Here is a 25,896-nt window from a genome sequence, read left to right as displayed (position 1 = left end):
AAGACAACCTTTAACTTCTTCCTGTTCGGCATGATATATATATATATATATATATATATATATATATATATATATATATATATATATATATATATATAAGGAGAAAAAGAATCTCCACATTGTTTTCTGCTTTAGCTCTCCAACTTTTGTATGTACGTTTCAGAGCTACGCTGACCATTTTACCACATGTACATACATGAACAGAAGACATACCAATATATGAAAAGTCATTTGTGTTGGAAAAAAAATGTTCTGTGCAATTCATGTACAATTGCCTCTAGAATTATTAAAGTTTTATTTAGCTATTTCAAGGTTCTGACTTTATTTGTTAGTTTACTGTACAGTACAAGAAAAATACTGTTGTTGAGAAAAAGATATATTGTTTCACCTGTGTAAAGTTAAGTAAATGCTATGGACAGAATGTATATATCCATGTAGAATGCCATTGTCAAGATGGGTGCACTTCAATGAGTGCCATTCAAAATAAAAGCTAAATATTTGTCCATGAGTGTTATCACTAAGGTCTTTCTTAAAGAACTACTTTCAAGCATTTGATTTGTTTCATTGTTCCTTAAAATAGGTCATTAATCAAATGAAGTGTGTATTATACAACAGCTAGTTCTGGTCCACTGATTTGTTTGCCATTCCTAGACCTTCATCTTAAAAAAAAAAAAAAAAAGTGTGTGTGTGTATATATATATATATATATATATATATATATAAGTAGTTAATTTCAGAGTTTATGAGCTGTCAAAAAATGTGGCAATAGTAAAACTTATAAATAATACAATTAAATATAATGAAATAAAATGTATTTGTTATGTATATATTTCAAAAACATTGTATTTCATCAGAATACACGGATACTTTTGAATGGACGTCAATAGAGAACGATGTTTTTGCTCCCATAAGGTGTAATTACGGCATCTACCAGCAGACATACTTTGACCTCTTGGCAAAACCTTGACCTCTTCATTTTCGTAATGTCTCTCTTAAATGTAATTTTGAGACCATAGTGCCATCTAGTCGTCTTCAAGTGTAAGTGCATGTATTTTAATGACATTGATCAACACATCATGCATTTTCTGAAGGAAATAGCAGTACCTGAAGGTAGCAAATAATAGTGTTTGGTAAGTTTAGGCTTTGGTTCTGTATGAATGAAATGCTCCTTCAGAGACACTGCGGTCTTATTTGACGGCACACGAGAATAAATAGTAACTACACAGTGTAAATGTGACCTGACGACCTGCTTTATTTAACTGAAAGTGGAATTATATAAATTAAATACAAAAGGAAGACGTGGCCAGTCACAGTTCATTATGCAAGTACATGTAAGAAAGAAGACCAATGGAAATGCAGTATATGCAATCATTATGATGACGTCGGTTACATTTTGAACCCGCTGAAGGTTTAATCAATGCCAATGAGAGATTTTCAAAGTTTAATCTTACATTTCTTAAAGTATAGAGTTCACAACAACCTAAAATAGATAACACACCTAAGACAAGTAATACTTAAAGTTTGAAGCAGGAATGTTATGTAATACATATGGGTTGTTTACAACAAACTTATGTTTGATGAATTTCATTTACAGCGATGTACAGCAAATATTTTTGGTCACTGATGCTTGAGACATGAAATAAAACATGTCTCACAATTTAAACTGACATTAGTTTTGGAAACAGCAACCCTTTCCGCTTCAAATCAACCAGATATGATACTCTTCATAACACAGTTACCTTTTAATTTTTTTCTCTTTATTTTATCAAAAATCTGACATGACATTATCACTCACTTCCCCTTAAACTGACTCAAATCAGTGTGGCATGGAAAAAATAAAAATTAATGCTGTATGAGAATAGTCTTTACCAGTATTTGTGTTGTTTTCCATGTCCTTCTAAATGCCTGGTAACTTCAACGAAATTCATTCTCATTATTTCCAGGTCTGTTGCCTGATACACACTATATTGGCTGCATACATGAGTATATACTTAAAGTATGGCTAATTATAGGCTTGTGTGTTTTAATTTGTTGACAATAATGAATATATATTAGTATATAGTATATATATAGTATATTAAAAACAGACAATAAAGGGAAAAATGAAGCGTACAAAAAGATTTATAATTATAAGGCATGAATGTGTGTAAAGAAATGTAAAATATACATTTGCTGAAATTATATTGTTTCTAGCATTCAATTCTGGAGACTCATCACATAAGAACACACCAATACGAATATGACACTAATAAAGGATTATACATTTTTTTATTTCCAGTAGTACAAATGAAATTTCACAGTTTAAATTAAAATCTAATTTCACACTGAGTTTTGGCTCAGCATTAATTCATGTTAAAAACCCTGTTTTTGGCTGACAGCTAAAAAACAGTACAGGTACTAGATCTCTATTAAACAATACAACATAAGACAATGATAATTACTGCCAGTGATTGATATGATCTGTCTCAGTAGTTTTTCCACATATCTTAAAAATTAAATAATATCTCCAGCAACTTTATGAATGTTTAACAGTGACATAATGAGCATTTTGAGGTATTTATTTTCCATTCCCCCTCAGTAATCAGTGTAAACTCATCACGGCCCTGCAGTAATGGCTTTCAGACCACTGGTCCTCTTCATGATGTTTGGTACGAACAGCAGTCCGGACGCTCTCTCGATGCTCTCAATGGGGACCAGGAAGCGTTCCAGTGGAATCTTCTCATCCACTGGCATATTGGGCATCACATAGGACCGCAGCTCCACGTCTCCTCTTGGCTTTTCCAGAATCACAATCTTAAAGAAGTGAGTCGGCACGGCTACATGGTTCTTTCCCAAAACTTGATACTTCACATACATTTTCCCGTCAGGTTCCTGTCTGCAGGTGCAGGGGGGAAAATATTAAGTTCAGTTTTCATTGATAAAACATTTTCAAATATCTTAAAACATCTTGCATATTAGACGTGGCTAATTTTAGAGCAGTGGTTCTCAAGTGGTTTTGTCTCAGGACCAAGATTTTACATTTGATTTAAAGGAATAGTTCACCCAAAACTTTTTAGTTTCTGTCTTTGTTCTGTTGAACACAAAAGAAGATATTTTGAAGAATGTGGGTAACCAAACAGTTGCTGGTCCCCATTGACTCCCATGGTGTGAAAAAAAAAAAAAAAAAAAAAAAAAAATACTATGGAAGTCAATGGGGAGCAGAAAAGTTTTGGTTACCAACATTCTTCAAAATATCTTCTTTTGTGTTCAACAGAAGAAAGAAATTCATAGAGGTTTAGAACAACTTGAGGATGAGTAAATGATAGAATTTTTATTTTTTGGTGAACTATCCCTTTAAGAAGTGAGCCTTGCTATGGCATAGTCTGGTTTGTTTCCAGTATAATTATTGGTTAATTAGTATTGGCATATCATACAGGCAGTGCAGATTTCGGAGCATAATGACAGACTTTTACCGGGGCAGGTAGAGTGGTCCAGTGCACACGAAGACATTCTGGTAATGCTTGGTGAGAGAACGACAATATTTCTCCAAGTTATTCCATGCGTTTTGGTTTAAATGAGGATTCTGTGAGGAAAGATATCCACAAAATTACTAGCCATAATTACCCATGGAAATAGAAAAAAAAGAGCAAACTCTTTACAAGATGTAATATAAGTCTAAGGTGTCCCCTGAATGTGTCTGTGAAGTTGCAGCTCAAAATACCCCATAGATTTTTTTTAATTAATTTTTTTAACTGCCTATTTTGAGGCATAATTAGAAATGCGCCGATTCAGGCTGCGGCCCCTTTAATTGCTCGCGCTCTCCGCCCCCTCCTGAGCTCTCGACTCTATCATTGCATAAACAAAGTTCACACAGCTAATATAACCCTCAAAATGGATCTTTACAAAGTGTTCGTCATGCAGCATGTCTAATCGCGTAAGTATGGTATTTATTTGGATGTTTGCATTTGATTCTGAATGAGTTTGAGGCTATGCTCCGTGGCTAACGGCTAATGCTACACTGTTGGAGAGATTTATAATGAATGAAGTTGTGTTTATGAACTATACAGACTGCAAGTGTTTAAAAATGAAAATAGCGACAGTCTTGTCTCTGTGAATACAGTAAGAAACGATGGTAACTTTAACCACATTTAACAGTACATTAGCAACATGCTAACAAAACATTTAGAAAGGCAATTTACAAATATCACTAAAAATATCATGATATCATGGATCATGTCAGTTATTATTGCTCCATCTGCCATTTTTTGCTATTGTCCTTGCTTGCTTACCTAGTCTGATGATTCAGCTGTGTACATCCAGACATTAATACTGCCTGCCCTTGTCTAATGCCTCGATCATGGGCTGGCATATGCAAATATTGGGGTCGTACATATTATTGATCCCGACTGTTACGTAACAGTTTTATGTTGAGATTCGCCTGTTCTTCGGAGGTCTTTTAAACAAATGAGATTTATATAAGAAGGAGGAAGCAATGGAGTTTGAGACTCACTGTATGTCATTTCCATGTACTGAACTCTTGTTATTCAATTTTCAATTCGATGGCACCTTCAAAGTTCCCCTGTAATCAATAATTTTATCCCTTAAAACTCATCTTTGATCACCAAAATGACATATTTAAACTTTTTCTGTGAAAAAAATTCTTTGTGCCTAGAAAAAGCTTGAATGTAACTCTACACCCTTGCTTCATTTAGTATACACAGATCTATGAATATGCTAATTAGCCCCGCCTCCACTCACTCGCATGAGCTCAGAGATCCACTCGGTCAACTTACAGAGGTAAACTGCACAACGGTATCGCTTTTTACAACGTTGGGCACATAACGGTTATTAATATGATTAGCCTTTTGCTTGACTACGTCAAAGAGTATAGAACCCAAGAGGCGAAACTCTGATGATTTTTGGGTAACAGCCACTAGGTGGCGCTTCAGTAGCACGGCAGCCATTCTGGGGTGAAAATGCCAACTGGACAATAGAATCCATCACATCTTATGCACCCAAAATCGGTGAATCTTACAGCCAAATCAGAAACGCAATAGAAAATTTCTCAAATTCAGTAAATTTTATGACACCTACAGTAAATGTTGTATTGTCTTAGCCTATGTATGTTTTATGTTATCAGTTGTGGAATCCAACCATTACACATCTGAGGTAATGTAGTTAGCCTACTTTATTGAGTATTTCCATTTTTTGGATATTTACATGTTTACTATTAATAGTAAATGAATAAATGAATAATAAAGTTAAGATCATCATGTTTGTAGCATGATCCAGGGGATTAAAACGTACAATATATTTCAGACCTAGTGAAGTAATAGTAATTGTAAATTACTCCACAAGGTCGGAAAGGTCGGATCACGCTACAAACATAATGACCTTATAGAACACGATGCATTGCTGTGTCTGTTATCCCATAATTCCCACTTTTGGACACAGTGGTTGTGTTTTTTTGTTTACATAGTCTTGCTTTAACGGACATTAATATAAGACAACACTGCAAAAACAGTTCACTGTCAAGCTGTTATATTCTATTATATATTTATTGTCCAACATTCCCAGTTTTTCTGATGCATGTCCTTAATTTAATTTCATCTGTTGGTATTAATTCAGTGTTTATAATGCTAATACATGAACTTCAAAGAATTTTAACCCAAACTGACTGTGTTTCTAGAGAGCAAACGTTTTGTGAAAAAAGTGGAAGACTTAAACACAAAGTCTGTAAAATAAACTGTTAAAAGGATTTGATGATCACCAGTGATAGTATTTTATTCTGTGTTGTCATCATTCAGGTTGGATTTCAGCTTTAAAGGGGCTCTATGTAATAATGACACCCAGTGTTCAAAATAGGTACTGCAGTCCAAATTCAAAATATTGTTTGCCCCGCCTCCTCGTTCAAGGGGTTGCCAGTAACAATAGGGAGCGCAATTGACAATGAAAGCTGAAGAGACTTGCACACTGTAAGCCATGCAACGTCAACTGGCGGCCCGCGGGCCAAATCCGGCCCGCCAGAGATTTCCATCCGGCCCCCAGAATAATACTGAAATCAGGAATAGCCTTGTAAGAGGAAAAAGTTTAGGGCTGGTCCGAATACCATTTTTTGATGAACATCGACTATTCGAAGCTTCGGAGAGAGGGGCTGAACATATTTTTCTCTCTAATAAAGGCAGGAATCTGTGTCTGTATGTCCGTTTGCGTTTATATTATTTCGAGAACCGTTCATCCAATCGACTTCACAAGGGAGTGCAGTGTCGCATTTGGTGCAATATAGATGGACACGCGAGACGCGACACATTCAGAATTAATAAACTTTTAGTAAACTACAGTCAGAGCAGCGCGAGCGGGAAGCGGCGCACCTCACGCGGGCAGGGCTTATGCTCCGAGAACGGTCACTGCACTAGTGATATAAAACGTACACACACAGGTCTGTTAAATTAAGCAATACTTTTAAGGTAGTCTAATATTTTTCTGACTAACAAATTGGCACAGTAAGGGTAGATTTAAATAAAGAAAAACGAAATTTAAATAAAGAAAAAATGAAATTTAAATAAAGAAAAAACGAAATTTAAATAAAGAAAAATGAAATTAAGTTAAATTAAAAACAAGATTAATTTAGATTGATAATAACGGGTAAAAATGCTAATACATTTTGTTTCTATTATTCTATTTTCCACAATGTCAAAGCAACAAAACACAAGCTCAGAGCCAGAGAACACTCCCGTTGCTGGAACCATAGGGCTGGAACACGCGTCGGTTCTATTTCTAGCATGCACGCGTTTTCTGCGTGGCTCGAGCGCGCCTGAGACGCGCGTCTCAGTGTGCAAACTCCAACCTGTTAAATATGGGAGCCGAAATAAAAACGGACACGCCACGCAGCCAGTGTGTCGCCGGCCTTATTCAAGGGGGAATGAGAACCGTTTTTTTATTTTTAAATCTAATGAAAAAAAAAAAAGCCTTCTGAAAAGTAGCTTGTGCCATAGCCTGCCTTCAGTCAAGAATGACGATAAACGCGTTGCTCTCATTGAACATCTTTTATTGTTTCACATGCTCATTTTTTCACAAATGTCAAAATTTTCCTTGCCTGGGATTTGCGCACAATTGCGTGACAGTGATGGACAGCTTGACAGCCTCACGAATATGAAGCCTAAAATATCGCTATCGCCCCCTGGTGGCTTGCTGCAGTACAGGTAATATGTAAAAAGTAACATAAATTTGGAATTAGAATTAGTATATCAAATAATAACATATTAGTATACAATTCGAATTTTATTTTATATTACGAGTATCTGGCCCTTACAGTGTCTGCAGTGAAAAATTCTGGCCCTTGGACAAATATAGTTGATGACCCCTGCTGTAAGCTGATGAGTTGATTTATCTGTTTCAATATGCTGTTGTTCATAGAGATTTTTAGATAGATGCAGAGGCTTTTTAGGTCAGGAAGATCTGCGATTCTCTGACCCAGTTTGTTTTCTGGTTTCCATAGTTGCAATACGCGCGGTTTTCAGCCAACTGGCAATCTGTGATGTCAAAATACTATTGGATAAACTGACAACACAAGGTTTCGCACAGACCAAAATAAAGACAGACATTCCGACACGGAACGCACATTTCAAAGTAGAATATCTGGCTGTAGCATTGTTTTTCTGAGAAACAAGTAGGTGAACTTAGCATGTTTCCTAAATATCTGCAAACATATCGGGGTATTTTTAGGCTTTATTAAAGTAAAAATCTTACATAGAGCCCCTTTAATGTACGTTTTGTTTTAACAAAGCAGCTGATATTGCCATAGAAACTAGTGGACTGCCGACTCGCTTTCACCCCAAAATGGTGGAACCATATGGCTGCTGCTAGGCGCCGGTGTTGCAATGGAACGTTCTATTGAGTTTCACTTCTTGTCAGTATAAGTTCTTTGACTATCAAACAGCTAATAATGAGTTGCTAATGTTACAAACCATATTCCTGTTTGTCATCTCAGAGTCAGACAGCTGCCTTCCTCAGAGCGGTAATAGTTAATGATATGCTAAAGCCCGCCGGCACATTGACGTGACTTTAAATGACTGGTGGTTTTATTGACTGTATAAAGCAAGAGTTCAGTTCCTACCAACAAAAACACCAGGTTGAAACTGGTGAAAAATCAGAATTTATGAATTAATGAGTAAGAATATGAATTAAGAATTTTAAAAGAATTTAAAGTTCATGTGCCCTTGTAATCTTTGATCAAAATAAGTTCCCCTCCCTCTTGCAACGACATCTCTTCTCCGATCACGTGTTTTTCCGATAAATTCCCGATGGACAAAATCAGGTTCCGTCCTAAATTTTTATTTGTTTGAGAAGCTGTTTCATTCGGATATACATCACAATAGGGAATAAAAGACTATCGCAACTTCTGTTTAATTAATGCTGTTTAAATTGGTCTCACTGGATGTTGATATTAAGACAATGGAAGATAGTTCAAAACAAGTTACGCCTTATATATTTTCTGATATATTTAATACACATTTTTCTTAATTGATTAGACGAAATGTAAATTCGGTAAAGATCTCATTATTAATAATTAACTAATAATTGATAAATAGATATTAAAAAATTAATTGATTAGACATTATATAAATTCATTAAAAGTTTAATTATTAATAAAAAAACAATGTATTAATAAATACTAAAAAAATAGTTAGGTTGCATTTTAAACTGGTTATTAATACCATATATTATTTATTTTCTGATATATCCACTTCAAATATTTTTTTCTTAATTGATTAGACATTTATATAAATTTAGTAAAGATCTCATTATTAATAATTAACTAATATCTGATAAATAGATATTTAAAAATATATTAAATAAATAATATTACGTAATAAATATGTATTTTCTGGTATATTTATAAAACTTAATTGATTAGATCAAAAGTTTAATTTTTAATAAAAAACAATTTATTAATTAAATATCCATTAGCTAGGTTGCATTTTAAACATTGGTTATTAATACCATATATTATTTATTTTCCTATATATCCACTTCAAATATTTTTTTCTTAATTGATTAAACATTTATATGAATTCAGTAAAGGTTTACTAATCAATAATAAACAAATTATTGATAAATAAAAATAAAATAAGTGAAATACATTTTTATAGTCGGCATTTTAAACCTCGACTATTAATATAGTCTAAGGATCGAAATTTATTCCATTTTAATTCTACTTCTAGATCTTCATCAGCGCTGTTATAGAGCATATGAGAACCCGTTGAGTTCCAGCTCACCTGAGGCGACACATTGCTCAGGTAGAAGGTGTCATCCATGGCTTTCTGGCTCCACTTGTGATTGGCTGCTGCAGCCAGATGACCCCTGTCAAACCCACTACCCTTGTAATCAGCATTGCTCGATCTGTGGTAAACATGGACCGAGTCGTCCTCTTTAAAATCGCAGAACTTTCTGTCCGATGTCCCGGTAATCGTGTCGGCGTTGAGCTGCTCTATGACCCACGCTGCAGTCCTGTTTCTGGGGTCGTAAGAGGTTACGTAAGACTCTCTGCTCTTGATGTTGGACAGGGACGGGAAGCCGTACTTCATCACAGCTGTAGATTTGCTTACAGCGACCTGTCCCGGTTGGTACGTGTTGATCTCTGACGCTGCATCGACGCTCGGTATCGGGATGACCGGCACGCGGTCCAGCAGTCCAGCGCTGTGGCTCGTGTCCCGGCTTTTATTAAGGCGATCACTGGCTGCTGTCAAGGTGGCGCCGATGCCTATGCCAGCTGTCAGTGACAGCCCGGATAAAACCCACCGCGAGCAGAAAACACGATGCATCGTTTACGTTTAATAGATACACTTAATTAATTTATCTAAATAAAATGAGCGTGCTGTTATTTTGCCCTCAGTTTATACATAACCCATGTGAGTCAGTCCAACCGGCTAAACAAGTGCATAGGACATTTAGTCGCATGTTTATGACGTTCATTTCTTTAAAAGGCAGTACGCGGTTTCAAAATTAAAGTTACAGTGCCATTCTTATTATATAGTTTATTTTCATATCCCAAACGCTTGTGGATGATATTTGTTTAAATTATTCGTTTTGTTTAAATTAAAGTTTGGTTTGAGCTGATGTTTAACCATGTACCCTCTGACTTCTAAAATGGAAACTTTTTTATTTTTCCATTCTTCTAATTGGTTTCTATCGTAAATATTTAAATAGGTTTAAAATCACTTTCAATCCTGTCAAAACTGTTAATTTAGTATCGTTGAGATACTATTATAGTTTATTAAAATTCATTTTAGTATATAATAATATATTATATTCAAGTTTAATATAATATATTCAAGTTTTAGTTATTTTGTTGTTTATAATTTTTATTATTTTATTTTAAATGTCTATATAGTTTTTAATTAATTTTTTATTTCAGTTTTAGATATTTTAGTACAACAAGTTAAACTAATATTTTATTTCAGTTAACATTATATTTCAGATAACGAAAATGTTTTTTTTTTTTTTATTCATATTATTTTAGTTTTAGTTAACTATAATAAATAAGGATGGTTGATTACAACTTGCATCCTTGTGGTAGAAGTGGTCCTTACAGCAACCTGTTAGAAACTTAAATTAAACACACACACACACACACACACACACACACACACACACACACATACACAGCAGTTTCTAAATTCACGTATGAGGTATTATTTCCCATAGGAAAATCTTGAGGGTACCTGTGACCCAAATGCTAATTCTTTTCTGGGTTTTAATTGGTAATCGATCCATTTAACAAAGGCTAGTTACTCCTGTCATCCTGCAGGAAGTGACATTACTGTATGAACACAACAGCTCAAACATCAGTAAAGTTTTATATATTTTAAAATTTTGCATACCATCTACCCTGTTAAATCAATAATTTCAAGATACTCTGATATTGATGATTTATGCTCCTTTTGAAAAAATGAGAAAGAAATGTTAACACATTTGTTTTTTGATTGTAAAATTACTCAAAATATTTGGAAGGAAATGGCAGAATTTATTTTTAATCTATAAAGAATAAATACTGTTTTTCTTTAAAGGATATTATTGTGTACTATGAAAAACATGTTAACAAAGGTCTTATATTGTTATATCTCATATATCTTATATTGTTATAACTCATATATTGTTAACTTACTCATATTGCTGGCAAAATTTAGGCTACATAAACAAAAATGCTTAAATTCATCCATTTAAGGTATTTTTAGTGGAATTTGATTGTTTTATATCTTCTCTGAAATGGTTAAATAACAAAAAGTCATTAACATGCTTAAAATATTATGGTTTTATTTTCAGATCCCCTGTTACTAATTAATGACATACTTTGTATTGCACTGTCTTCTGCTATGCTCTGTTTGTAAATTGTTCTATTTTCATTAATAATAATAATAATAATAATAATAAAAACATCAGTAAAGTTTTAGCAATGTATTTGATGAATCCTGTATGGTTTATATATTATCACTCTAAAACGTTACATTCTGATTGATAATTATATAGAAATATCAACATTAAAATATATATTTAAAATATTTAAAAATTAACTTCAAATTGACACCTTCATATAGTCAAACAGTAAATCCCTCACTTGGCAGTGGCTAACTTTAGCTCACTATTTTTGTCACATTAATTTTTTGACCAGAGCATATTTCTTAAAGTCTGTTACTGTATATACTATAGGTATAAAAATGCATCTTTAAATTACAGCTAAAGCTATGGAATAGTAGAAATGGTATTGCATAACAAATGAATATACTACCTGTAGTGGAATTTCCAGTGCTAATTGCATAACACATTGTATATAATATGCAGTCTATTTCTGTGAGTAGCTTGTATTTAACTCATGTTTAGGTATAGAACCTTATTTACTTGTTTCCAGAGAGCAAAAGTCTCCACCTGGCATAAGCTCTGCTGACTCAAGATGTGTGTTATTAAGGGTTTATAAATTTATTTCAGTGCAGGTGGTTAGAGTAATGCAAACGGCTCAGCACATTTGAATCTGGGTCTGTAGACACCAGCATATACAGCTGATTCACCTTGTAAAACATTCTAAGGAATAAAAATGGCCTGATATTAATTACAGTCATTAGCTGCGGTGACTGTTGTGTTGGTGTAATGCTGCATCAGGCACTAAATATATGCGCTTAAAGCTCTGATATGAATACAGAAGGACAGAGTCTAAAGAAAGACACTTCACTCATATCACTTTGTGCTTTCTGATTGTCAGGTTTTATTCATTTATAATATTTATTCATAGTATTTTATTTACCCTGGCTCATCATGAATGTAAAGCATTTGTAAATATGAAATACATCAAAAAGCCCATGAGCCACATTTGTTTGAGACTCGCAGACAGAAAAATAATTATTCGAAAAATAACCTGTTTGCATGATATATGACTTTCATTATGTATTTTTAATTGTTCATCTGAATGGCCATCCTAATTGCATTGATTGGCGATGCATTTTTTTCTGTGCTTCGTAATTATTTCGTGTTTATTTGGGGTTTGTGAGACTTTGTGTTTATATTACTGTATCATCATAGGAGTGTGTTAATAACGGTCATATCTGCACAGATGAATACATGCCAGTATCAAGATGATGTGCGGGTTACGTTGAGCTGAAGCTGTGCATGTAATGAATCGTTTTATGCTTTATTTAAATGTAATGATATGAACGAAGAAATATTCCAAATATATTAGAGATGCACTCTGCTGTATCATCAAATATAGTTTTACCATGGTGTGAATACCATATGCACTGCAATAAAGGCTGCAATGTCTTTACAATGTAACATTTACTCAGAACAAAAATAACCATTTCTACAAAAAATAGTGAAATAATAGTCATCATAATATACAATACTTCATATTTCCTTTCAGATAGATTGATATATATATATTTGTTCATTGTGACAATTTAAAACTTCTTTCTACATTCCAGAAACGTAATCTCAAACACAAGCTATAGAGACATTCGTTCTTCCTACTAGCAAGACGGCGATTAAACATCTTTTCCATCGGTTTCATCTACTTGTTACAACCTCAATGGCAATAAATTGCAAGAAAAATGCAGCAATGAAAGGAAATGTAAAAACAAGTCTTCAAGAGAAGAAGAATAACTTGGCATAAGTAGGCTTCCATGATATCGACCGTTTGTCGTTCGTTAAAACAAGCTGGCTAAGTGCAGTGCTTGTATCTCGGTGAGCGTCGAAACTACAGAGAAAGTTGAAATGCAAAGGAAATGAAACCTCATCTATATATTTCTCCACTTGAGTTTTGTGTAGAGTGACCTGAAACAGAACATAACTTCTTTTTTTCTGTTTTTGGTATAAAGTTCAGGCGATCGGTGATGCTAGGAGACAAGCAATAAGCTGCTCTTCTCATGAAGGCGTTTTGACCTCAGCGTAGCCGCCGCCCTTTCCAAAAACGCTTCCAGCACCGTGAGGCTGGGTCCGTACGGGGTTCAGGCCACTGTCTCTCCGTCCACAGGGTTCAGCCCTTTGGCCTGCGCAGACTAGGATTGATATCAGAACTAAGATGGGTGTCTAGGCGCTGGCTTTAAGCAGGCTGTTGGCTAGAAGGCAGAGCAGCAGCGTCAGAGTGCTGAGGTAGCAGGCCGATGCGCCGTCGCACCCTTTCTCGCCCTGGCAGCGCGGCTGCTCGCACAAAACTCCCCTAAAGCTGGGCGGACACACGCACTTCTGGTTCTGGATGCAGGAGCCGCCGTTCTGACACAGGAGGAGCTCGTCATCGCACACGTTTGCTGAAAGTAGAGGGACAGAAGAGATTCTCATTAATCAACTTACATTATATCTCTTCAACACAATCATTTGTCAAGATCTATCTATCTATCTATCTATCTATCTATCTATCTATCTATCTATCTATCTATCTATCTATCTAAGGGTGCTTTCACACTTGGTTTGATTGCCTGGTCCCTTGCCCTCTGCTGGATTGTGTTCACATTTATATTATTTGTCTCTTGCGTCATTATTACGCTTGCATCATCAAAGTAGCAGCTGTTTACCCGTGTTACTTGGTAACGATGATATACAAGAAGGTGGCAAAATGCATAATGCTGCTCACCTTTTATATTTTGTTTTTTGGTTCTGTCTTCAAAGCATCAACACATAACAGCACTTGCGTCAATCCGCCTTGAATGTACTGCAAATGTCCTAAAGAATGTGGGTGTCAGTTTCTGCTGAAGGCGAGCAGAAATGAGATATACATTCTCTCTGCTTACAGTGCGTCAGTCACACTTGTCAGGAAAGTGAGTGAGATGCACACAAACACAGTTTTATCTAATCATACGTCACATCATCGTTCAGCGTTCACATCATCCAAAGGAACTGAACTCTGACTTCAAGCGCGCACCAAAAGTGCTAGTGTGAAAGCACTCTTAGGCTGTCTTAATAAACGGTGCTTTTTAGTTAAGACAGTTATATGAATTTCAATTCTGTTCATTCACAGTTCACTTCTGAATGGTCCACAGGCTTATTTCTGTCAGGACCACTATCATCAAAGATGACTGACAATTTAGCATACAGTTTGGATTGGCGGTATGGTTCTGTTCTGGGCAAGAACTCCCTGCCCAGATAAGATAAGAGCAGGGAGAGCATCGATAAACCCCCTTAGGGTAAACAGAACAGAACCAATATAAATGTATTGCAGATATCATGAATGTTCAATAATTTAATGTACAACATAACTAAATAAAAATGAGTCTGATTCGAAGAGGAATATCGGAAGGCCAAGTCCTGACTGGTTGAGAAGAGGAGCTGGGGATGGAGGAGGGTAATTAGCTCCTGAGCAATGCGATAAAGCTGCTGATAATACTGAAGGACTTTATACACTATATTGCCAAAAGTATTGGGACGCCCCTCCAAATCATTGAATTCAGGTGTTCCAATCACTTCCATGGCCACAGGTGTATAAAATCAAGCACCGAGGCATGCAGACTGCTTCTACAAACATTTGTGAAAGAATGGGTCGCTCTCAGGAGCTCAGTGAATTCAAGAATGGTATCGTGATAGGTTGCCACCTGTGCAATAAGTCCATTTGTGAAATTTTCTCACTACTAAATATTCCACGGTCAACTGTTAGTGGTATCATAACAAAGTGGAAGCAATTGGGAACAACAGCAACTCAGCCATTAAGTGGTAGGCCACGTAAAATCACAGAGCGGGGTCAGCGCATGCTGAGGCGCACAGTGTGCAGAAGTCGCCAACTTTCTGCAGAGTCAATAGCTACAGACCTCCAAACTTCATGTGGCCTTCAGATTAGCTCAAGAACAGTGTGTAGAGAGCTTCATGAAATGGGTTTCCATGGCCCCGAGCAGCTGCATCCAAGCCTTACATCACCAAATGCAATGCAAAGCGTCACCACTGGACTCTAAAGCAGTGGAGACTTGTTCTCTGGAGTGACCAATCACGCTTCTCTGTCTGGCAATCTGATGGACGAGTCTGGGTTTGGTGGTTGCCAGGAGAACGGTACTTGCCTGACTGCATTGTGCCAAGTGTAAAGTTTGGTGGAGGAGGGATTATGGTGTGGGGTTGTTTTTCAGGGGTTGGGCTTGGCCCCTTAGTTCCAGTGAAAGGAACTCTTAATGCTTCAGCATACCAAGACATTTTGGACAATTTCATGCTCCCAACTTTGTGGGAACAGTTTGGGGATGGCCCCTTCCTGTTCTAACATGACTGTGCACCAGTGCACAAAGCAAGGTCCATAAAGACATGGATGAGCAAGTTTGGTGTGGAGGAACTTGACTGGCCTGCACAGAGTCCTGACCTTAAACTTTTGGGATGAATTAGAGCGGAGACTGCGAGCCAGGCCTTCTCGCCAACATCACACAAATGCGCTTCTAGAAGAATGGTCAAAAATTCCCATAAACACACTCCTAAACCTTGTGGAAAGCCTTCCCAGAAGAGTTGAAGCTGTTATAGCTGTAAAGGGTGGGCCAACTCCATATTAAACCCTACGGATTAAGAATGGGATGTCATTAAAGTTCATGTGCACATAAAGGCAGGCATCCCAAAACTTTTGGCAATATAGTGTATATAGGGATGCTGTGATAGGCATCATATTCCTATAGGTAGACATGGATCAGCTGATGTGAAATTGACTGACGTGACCTGCCAGAACTAACGTTACGCCGTTACATTACGTCAGTCATGTGAAATGATCTTTAAACGCTGGGCTGTTGTCTTCATTCGCCCGCATGAGGAGAAGCACTTTAGTTTCGCTATCTGTTCAATTTGACAACATTTTTGACATCTGAATGAAAGGTAGGGATGATCAAACAGAATGCGTTTTTGCTCTAATAAACATGAGACACACATAATAGTATCCAACTGCAGAGCCACAGCGCTGATGAATGGAAAAGAAGGCTGGGTCTCGAGCACGACACGTTGAAAAGGCTGCGAGACACAGAGCAACGGTCAAAGATGATCATCTAGTGCATATTTACATTGAAAAACTATCAAAAAGCTTACTGTAAACAGCATGGAGTAATCACGCCATATTGACAAGAACTTTATAATTGGTCCAAAGCAGACTTCTTAATTCTGCATTTGCACAGTGCACATTATCAGTAATGTTACAACTTCCCTTTTTTGAAAGGGTCCTGTTCACACATTACTTCATAGTTTACCAGTAAAGACTGTATGTGTGAAAGGGGCTAGTGTTTCATTATGCTATTTATTATAGGGCTCACAGCCAATTCCCTGCAAGACTCGAACCAGCAACCTTCTTGCCCAATCTCACTGCTTTACCCACTGTGTCACCCCACCCACAAGTATCTAATCCACAACTGTTGTAACAAGCAAGCTGTTATTGGTAGTACAACAGCAAAGACCTCTCTGAGTAACAACAATGTTGCTCATATGTTTGACAGAAATGACACCCATATGTTGTTCGTTCACAACACTTTATTTGTTCTACGAGTGGTATCATCCATCACAGAATGTGTCTTTAATGACTAAGCCTGTTTAATGCTTTTGTGTAGTGACAGTACAAGAAGTGTGACTTACGCACGCAGCCTTGTTTCCAGGTATATCCAGGGAGACAGTCCTCACACTTCTGGCCTGTGGTGCCCTCGCGACACTGGCAGAAGCCGGTGTCATTGCAACGGGCGTGAAAGGAGCCCAGCTGATTACAGTTACACTCTGCGTATAGAAAATATACTCATTATTTACCAATTGTAGATTATTTGTGCTGAAATGCTGAAAAGGAAGGCTACTCTAACTTTCAGAACTCAAAAATGCCTTGTTTCATACTTAGTAACATTACTATTTTTAACAATGTTCCTGGTGGGGCAGTAAAATTATATTGGACTCGACAGCAAACCTACAGCTTTTTAAGTAAAAGTCTCATTTCACATGCGAGAGAGTGTTTACATTAAAGTTCTAAAAGTGCAGCAGCAAAAATGGCCTGTTTAATTGTAAGGGTCACAAAAGTATGTGGTAAATGGTCATAAATAGCATTATTCGCATTATTACTGGACCTATGAGAAAAAAAAAAAAGTATGGTATGACCCTTTAATATAAAATATTTCTCTATGTGCAGTGCTTCAAAGGTTACAACATTTTGCCTAAAGGAAATATAGCACAGCCTGAAGGCATATATTCATATGTGTTTGCAGGAGAAATGTACTTCTATGTTTGCGAGTTTTGATGTCAGTTTTATGTGATCAGTGGTTGTTCATGTTATGTAAGCAGGGTTTGCTCTATGTGTTCACAGGGGTTTCATTTGTCCCTCTGGGCACCTGTCAGTCAGTCATAGCCATAGGTCATAGCGCAGTGATTTATATCTGTATATTTCCAGTAGAGGTCACTGTATCATTATCAGAGTGTTCTGACAGATTGCTTGAGCAGCTCTTGGAGCAGTTTTAATAAAAAAAAAAACAAAAGGAAAAAATGATTAATCTTAAGATTTCTGATTGTATTCCTCCTTTCCCTCATTTAAAGTGTTAGTTCACCCAAAAATGAAAATTCTGTCATTTATTACTTACCCTCATGCCGTTCCACACCCGTAAGACCTTCGTTCATCTTCAGAACACAAATAACCGGTAAGATATTTTAGTTGAAAACCGATAGCTCCGTGAGGCCTCCATAGGGAGCAATGACACTTCCTCTCTGAAGATCCATAAAGGTACTAAAAACATATTTAAATCGGTTCATGTGAGTACAATGGTTCGATATTAATATTATAAAGCGACGAGAATATTTTTGGAGCGCCAAAAAACTAAATAACGACTTATTTAGTGATGGCCGATTTCAAAACAATGCTTCAGGAAGCATCGGAGCACAGATGAATCAGTGTATCGAATCTGCTGTTCGGAGCGCCAAAGTCACGTGATTTCAGCCGTTGGCAGTTTGACACGCGATCTGAATCATGATTCGACACACTGATTTATTTATGCTCCGAATCTTATGCTCCGAATCTTCCTGAAGCAGTGTTTTGAAATCAGCCATCACTAAATAAGTCGTTATTTTGTTTTTTGGCGCTCCAAAAATATTCTCGTCGCTTTATAATATTAATATTGAACCACTGTACTCACATGAACCGATTTAAATATGTTTTTAGTACCTTTATGGATCTTGAGAGAGGAAGTGTCCATTGCTCAACTATTGTCCATTGTTCAACTAAAATATCTTAATTTGTGTTCTGAAGATGAACGAAGGTCTTACGGGTGTGGAACGGCATGAGGGTAAGCAATAAATGACAGAATTTTCATTTTTGGGTGAACTAACCCTTCAAAGTCAACATGAAATTCATTGTATTTACTTTTTAATATACATTCCTTGTCTTATAGTGAATGAAAAACTGTTTTGTTTTTTTCAAAATGTTATAACTTTTTGATGCCTGTGAAATGTATTTACTTCTCATCTGACATCTCAAATCACTCTTTTCAGTTTTACCATGTAACACCCACTTTTCAAAATCCAATCAATTCCCTTCTTACATTTTTGCATTACTGAAGTAAAATTGGTTGCAAATGGTGTTTCATGTTGACTTTTAAAACAGATTCTGCACAAAAGCATACAATTTTTCTTTCTCATAGCAAAAGTCGACAGATATTGATATAGATTTAAGCTGAAAGGTTGAAAATGCAAGTTGTTTAGCTTCCTAGATCTTCAGTAAAATTAAGACAGCAGTCTGGGAAAAGATTTCTTGTGTGTCTATAGTAAAGATGAATGAGAGGGGTGGTCTGCATGATATTACTGTTTTTAAATCTATACTTCCGTTGGACGTCAGTAGATCAGAAATTGTCACATGTATGGCAAGGTGGTGGCAGACCAAATGTTGGACCGTATGGACATGAGGAAAGATTTCTCAACCTTTCCATAATATCATTTGGCCAGAAAGGACAATTTCTGTTCAGAGTGGTGTGAGGGCATCAGGGGAACAGTGAAACGGGTTGGCGTGGAGTGATATCTGACTGACCTATGCAAACATTCTCATCGTCCAGCTCGGCTGAAGCATTCCGGAAGTATCCGAGGCGGCAGTGCTGACAGTTCTGCCCTCTAGTGTTGTGTTTGCAGCTCACACAAGTCACAATGTTGATGAAATCAATGTAACTGCAGCGATTTGAGTGACCATTGCACTCGCAGTCTGATGGAGAAAGAGTAGATAGGTGTTAGTCCGTGGATCAGGGAACGGGGGAGAGGAAAAGACACCAGAAACTTATGGATGAGAGGACATGGGCATGAGTGATGTGTAGATGCTATGGAGGATATAAACTAGGTCTATTCAGCTAGCCACTTATTTAACGCAACCTCAAAAATAATGTTAATTAGATTACAGCCCTATTAACTAGTTGACCCTTCACAAAGCCCTACTTAAAATATTACAGACTAATCCTACCTTAACAACTGTTGCTATATAATCAGAGAAGCTATTGCTTTATGTAATGTAAGTCCATGGAAGATGTTTTTGGATAGTTGTGTACACAACACAATTTAACTGATATTTACTGAAGTACGGGCTGATTAATCTGTCACTCTAATTCCCAGCGGAACATGTATGTTGCATTTGCTTGAAGGTATTTAATTGGCATTGATATACTATAAAAAGACATTTTCACAATACATTGTAGAAATGTTAGAAACAGTTGTGTTCACTTATGATAATCTTACCACTTGTAATCACTCCTAAATAAGGCTTTTCTCTTGTTACAGTCATTTGCCTCAATTCTGATTCACTCTTTTCAGCTTTTCATCATGTTATTGTGTAATTTAACAACTTATTTAAAGAAAATGGCAAATAAAAATGTTTTGCTGTGCCATCATTCATTCTAGCCCACCTAGGAATAATATCCAATCATTTTTTACCACTGTGTGAACTAATTATACTGGAAATTACACTGCTTATGGAAATCTCCAGTTTATTCCTATGAGACGTACTGTAAAGCTTGTCTCAGTCAGCAACAGTAAACACCAAGGTGGGCGGAGCTTAGCGAAGGGTCAACTGTGGATCAAAAATGGGCAGTACTCACTGCAGCCTAAACTGCTTTCCTTATAGTCTCATTTTTATTTTTCATTTCTGTTTATGCATTGCTATTTGCTGTAAGACTATTTTTCTAAACTATTTTATTTAAATGTATTTATAAGCACTTTAAAAATAGTGTGGCACCTTTCATCATGTAATTTTAAGTTATCCAAATAGTAAATAGTTAGATCTAATAACTGTAACTAGTAGTAATCTAGTTTAACTAGTGACCTATTACCTGTTGGTGAGGCTGAATATTCAGATATTTAGTGAAATCACTTTTTTAGCGCTGAATTTAATTAAATTTTAAAGATTTTTGGGGTGTTTTTACATAAAACAGTAGTTTAGTATTGAAGCTTGTTTCCACCACTAAACAATTCTGACTTTTTCTCTCAGAAAAAAAAAAAAATTCTCACAATTCCGAGTATTTATCATGCAATTCTGACATTATAACTGGCAATTCTGACTTTTTCACAATTGCAACTAGTAAAGTCAGAATTGCACTTGCAATTGCGTCTTATAAAGTCACAACTGCGTGATATAACTCGCAACTGCATCTTGCGAGATATAAACTCGCAATTCTGACTTTTTTCTCAGAATTGTGAGTTTCTATTCTGACTTTATAACATGCAATTGCGAGTTATAAAGTCAGAATTGTGAGATATAAACTCTGAGAAAAAAACGTCAGTCTTTTTTTCCCTTACAACTGGACATTATTGCAAGTTTATATCACACACTTCTGAGAAAAAAAGTCCGAATTGTGAGTTATAAAGTCAGAATTGTCAGATATAAACTCACAATTCTGACTCTTTTTTTTTTTTTTTTGCAATTCTGACATTATAACTAGCAATTTTGACTTTAGATCATGCAATTCTGATTTAATGGGCCAGATTTACTAACAGCTTGCGCAAACCCTCTTTTGGCGTTAAAAAAACTACTGTCGGGATTTACTAAAGACACGCAGTGCAAAATTAGCGCTGAAAAGGCGTGGACTGAGTTATTTTTGCAGCTGACCTTATTGCATATGCATTTGTAGGAGTTTCCCTTTCAGATGCAAAATTTATGGGAGGAGAGTATTTTAAATGAATCACGCAATGTGATTTACTAAGGTTTGTGCTCGTCAATTTACTGGTATTTGCGCCATTATTTAACCCCCCAAAAAAGCATGTCTTAACCCATTGTGCAACATGGCTGCATGGCACAGAGAGCGCGTGGCAGAAGGAAGAAAATATTTTCCACTCATATTAATTTCTATGGAATGCCAGAGGAAGTCGTGATCCGAACATATCGTTTGCCAAGCCACGTTAGCCTATATACATATATATATATATATATATATATATATATATATATGTACAGGCCAACATGGCTTGGCAAACAATATCAGGCCTATATATGTGTCAGATTACATGTAACAATTACATGTAACAAGTTGCGCCTGTGTCGCCCCGCACCTGATGAGAGCATCAGCTCTGCTTATTTGCGTCCCAACGCTAATTTGCACTGCTCTTGTTAGATTGCATTGGTCATTATGTAAATTACTGTGACTGCGTCTGTGTTCTTTATTTGCGCATCAGCAGCAGATCGTGCGCAAAACTTGCCACTCCCATTGGTGCATTTGTGGAATTGCGGTCTCACGCTAATTTGACCCGTTTAGTAAATCTGGCCATAATAACTAGCAATTCTGACTTTATATAACTAGCAATTTTGACTTTATATCACACACTTCTGACTTTATAACTCGCCGTTGTGAGTTTATATCTCGCAATTTTGAGAAAATTGTGAGATATAAAGTCGCTATTACCCATTTTTTATTTCATGGCGGAAACAAGCTTCCATAGTTTAGACATATCCACACAGACTGACTGAATAGTAGGAAGTTATAGTTATTAGTCTGAGTAAATAAATCCAACTATAGGGCCTAATTAACAGTTTAAGTGGACATTGATAAACACTGATAATGAGCTGCAGTTACAGTTGCGTTTGAGAAGCTGTTCTTTTTCGATTCTTTGCTGTTTAAACACTTGGGTCTTTGAATAATTGATATGATGTTTTAAAGATGCTGGCGACGTGGGGTCCTGCTGTCTCACAGTCAGCTACACAGTGGGATGGGGGGCAAGAGCAGCTAATTAAATATAAATGCTCAATTACTCCCCAGATTGGTGAAGGGATGCAGCGATGTTTCACAAACGATCTTGCATCTTCAGCAGACAGCTGTCTAACACTCGAAGAGTGAAAATGCAAAGTAGCTAGTTTCTAGAAGAGGACGCTTTTGATTATACAGCCTGGGGGAGATCCTTCTGTTTTCTAGCAAACACAATACATCATGAGCGGCTTACCTTATGAGACAAAGCAAAAAACAAAACATGTGAGCACAAAGAAAGGAGAGAGACAAGAAAGAGCGACATGGAAGAGAGGAAATGAATAACATTTAGGCAGCAATTTTTCCACAGTTTCCATATTAGTGTCTGTCCACATTCTGGAAAACAGAAATCAAAACTGACTCATCCTTTGATAAGCATAGCCTACAGGAGTGCTAATGCATATAAATACATCATTCACATAAAATGTCATTGAAACCCTGAATATAACGTCTTTTTTCTGTCTTGATTTAAAGCATTGCCTTACCTTGAAATCTGATGTACGCTATCCTTGACAACTGCGTTTTTGGCCCCCCGGGGATTAAAATCCTTGCAACAACTTTGGAATAAAAGCAACATTAAGCTTTTTGTTGGATATTTGTTGGCTAATATTGCTGCACTACTGGCACAAATCACTCAACAACGTGGAAAGGTTCACTGTAAGGGCCGAAAATGTGAAACCAGATACACTGAAATGATGCTACTGTTATTTAAGAAAACTGATCATGTAAACAAAACAGCCTAAAACTAGAGAGAACTAGGGTTTAGAGTTTCTTTCTGTGGATCTAATGGCTGCTAAACCAATCAATACACTACAAGCTGTAAATGTTCTTCACTAACAGATACTCCATCTCATCCACAGCAGCATTACTGGAAGGTACCATGCAGAAATGCATTTTCAGACCGCAGTCATAGTTACATTTTGTGTCAGATGAGTGCAATATCTGTTTGTTTCATTTCTATAATCAAGCTACACACAATACACACACTCAACTACTGTACAAACGCTGTATACCTTTTTTCTCATAGTCTTTCTTTTCATAATCTTTTTCTTTCTTTTTTTCCTTCTCTTTCTTTTCCTCTTTGGCTTCCCTGCTCTTTTCGGTTTTCCCAGCCTCGTTGTTCCTCTTAATGTCAGCAGATACTGTTTACACCGGAGAAATCGTGAGTATTTGAAGAAGAAGAGTCGTCACATGTCATTATTTTCCAGTTCGTTTTATTCATTGTTTAAATCTGATAACCATACATGATTTGTTTTATGCAGACATAGTGTTTGAATATTTATAGTAGATTTTGATTTTGTTTCAGACTAAAGCTTGTGAGGTGTCTTTAAAAATACATTCAAAAGTCTGGGGTCAGTAAGATCTTTTTTTTCTTTTTTCTTTTTTTTTTAAGTTAATGCTATTTTATTCAGCAGGTAAATTGAAAAGTGACAGTGAATACTTTTACAAAAGATTTTAAATCCATCATTTAAAATATTAAAAAAATGAATATTTTGCCATCACAGGAATAAAATACATTTTGAAATATAGAAAAATATAAAAATGTTATTTTAAATTGCATAAATGAGTACACCCCCTCTGAACAAACACAAAATATGTATTTTCTTTATGATCACTAATACAATTCATGGAAAGATGGCAAAACTAAAATGTATTAAACATATACATAATAAAAACTGAGAAATATATGTCATTAATAGCCATAAAATAAGTAAATTAGCCAATTTTGTTTAAATGAAGGATTGCAGAAATGAGTACACCCTAGCTTTAATTCAACAAATGTATAATATTCTAGTATATCTTAGTATGCCCTCCATAATTTTGAATATACTGCTCTGACCCTTCTTGGCACGGAGTGTACAAGTTCATGACAAATTGTCACATCTGTCCTGTTTAACTCCTGGATGATGAGCTCCTTAAATGCCCTGATCTTTAATGGGGAGTGTTGCTCAACTCGTCTCTACAGAATCCCCCACAGACACTCAAGAGTGTTAAGATTGAGTGCAATACATGTCCACTGAAGTCATTGTCATGTTGAAAAAATGCCTAACAATGCAGGGAATGAGGAAAGGGTAACATCTTCTGTTTCAAGATTGTGTATTAAATTACACAGTGGTGTGGGAATTCATGACAGCATTGATAAAGCACAACTCCCTCACACCTTCAACACTCATACATCCCTATATAAGAGCATCGCTACCACTGAACTTTACTGTGGGAACCAGGCACTTCTCACTGTACTCCTCCTCTAGCAACACCATAACATTTTGGATGCTGTTAGATCCAAAATGAGTGATTTGGTCACATGAGACTAGAGTATTGATTCCCAGAATCTATATTTGTAAATATGGGCTTTGGAAATGGCTAACTAACTTTATTGTGCTTTGGCTACAGTAGGTAGTTCCAGTGAGAACAACAACCATGCATGTCATTTCTGCAGGCAGCATCTTACTCTGTGAGATAAACATTCACTCTTTTCATAGCTTTTGCTGGCTCTGAGACACTCGCTTGGAAATATCTCCTGCTCTTTGTCTAGCAAAATAAATCCCTCATCACTAAATGAAAGCTTAAAAATGAAGGCCTGATTATTTCAGGGGCCTTGTCACAAGTCCATTGTTTTTGAATTTCTGTTACTTTTGCTATATTTTCATACTTAAAACAATGATTTGGTAATCCTCTTGTACCACTGTCCTCTTTTGTGCTAAGAAATAAGTCTCCTGACAGTTCTCTCCCAAGTGCTTCCATTGTTGTCAGCATTAAGTCTGAGAATGATTCAGTGGGCTATATAACACTTTTAATTGTCAAGAAATTACTTCTCTTTAAATGTTTTGGTTCAACATACTTACCTGTTGATCAAACATTGCTTTAAACTTGCACCAGAAAATTTTTATTTTGTTTTATTTAGTAACTTTTAGGAGGGTGTACTCATTTTTGCTACACAACATTTTATCATCTTGATAAGAAAATCTTATTTTCCTGAATAATTTTGACATTCTTCTTTGGTAATTGATTAAGCAGACTTACTTCTAAGTAATTGAGTAATTGCTGACTTTCAGAAGTTTTAGAGGGGGTGTACTCATTTCTGCTGTGCACTATATATAAACACAGCTTTAGAACAAAAAGCTTTTTAAAAACAAAAAATTCTTACCGACCCCAAACTTTTGAATGGAAGTGTATGCTAAACTGTTCAAACAAACCAAAAGTTTGACAGAGCTTGATGCCAAAAAGAGAAGTTGAATTACCATAGCAACAATAA

General features: G+C 36.2%; 2 protein-coding genes across 6 annotated transcripts in view; both read right to left on the bottom strand.

Annotated features, from left to right (window-relative positions):
* Positions 1–2,251: 2,251 nt before the first annotated feature.
* Positions 2,252–9,958, bottom strand: endog (endonuclease G). The gene is made up of 3 exons (XM_048210326.1): positions 9,258–9,958; positions 3,453–3,562; positions 2,252–2,875 (listed from the first exon to the last, which is right to left on the bottom strand). The coding sequence occupies exons 1-3, from the start codon at positions 9,801–9,803 to the stop codon at positions 2,596–2,598; spliced, it is 936 nt and encodes a 311-aa protein (XP_048066283.1). The 5' UTR covers positions 9,804–9,958; the 3' UTR covers positions 2,252–2,595.
* Positions 9,959–12,218: 2,260 nt separating this feature from the next.
* ntng2a (netrin g2a) overlaps positions 12,219–25,896 on the bottom strand; it is an 83,702-nt gene continuing 70,024 nt past the window's right edge. For 3 of the 5 annotated variants that reach the window (XM_048209415.1, XM_048209413.1, XM_048209414.1), the window contains 5 exons: positions 23,654–23,782; positions 23,126–23,197; positions 19,454–19,621; positions 17,038–17,172; positions 12,219–13,772 (listed from right to left, as the gene is read on the bottom strand). In XM_048209415.1, coding sequence (XP_048065372.1) covers positions 13,555–13,772; positions 17,038–17,172; positions 19,454–19,621; positions 23,126–23,197; positions 23,654–23,782 — 722 coding nt within the window. In that variant the 3' untranslated portion in view covers positions 12,219–13,554. Of the gene's footprint in view, positions 13,773–17,037; positions 17,173–19,453; positions 19,622–21,567; positions 22,977–23,125; positions 23,198–23,653; positions 23,783–25,896 lie in introns of those variants that run through there. The other 2 variants (XM_048209416.1, XM_048209417.1) reach the window with 2 other exon arrangements.

Source organism: Megalobrama amblycephala, linkage group LG12 (genome assembly GCF_018812025.1).
Source record: "Megalobrama amblycephala isolate DHTTF-2021 linkage group LG12, ASM1881202v1, whole genome shotgun sequence".
Lineage (NCBI taxonomy): Eukaryota > Metazoa > Chordata > Actinopteri > Cypriniformes > Xenocyprididae > Megalobrama > Megalobrama amblycephala.
This window is presented reverse-complemented; position numbering and strand designations above follow the sequence as displayed.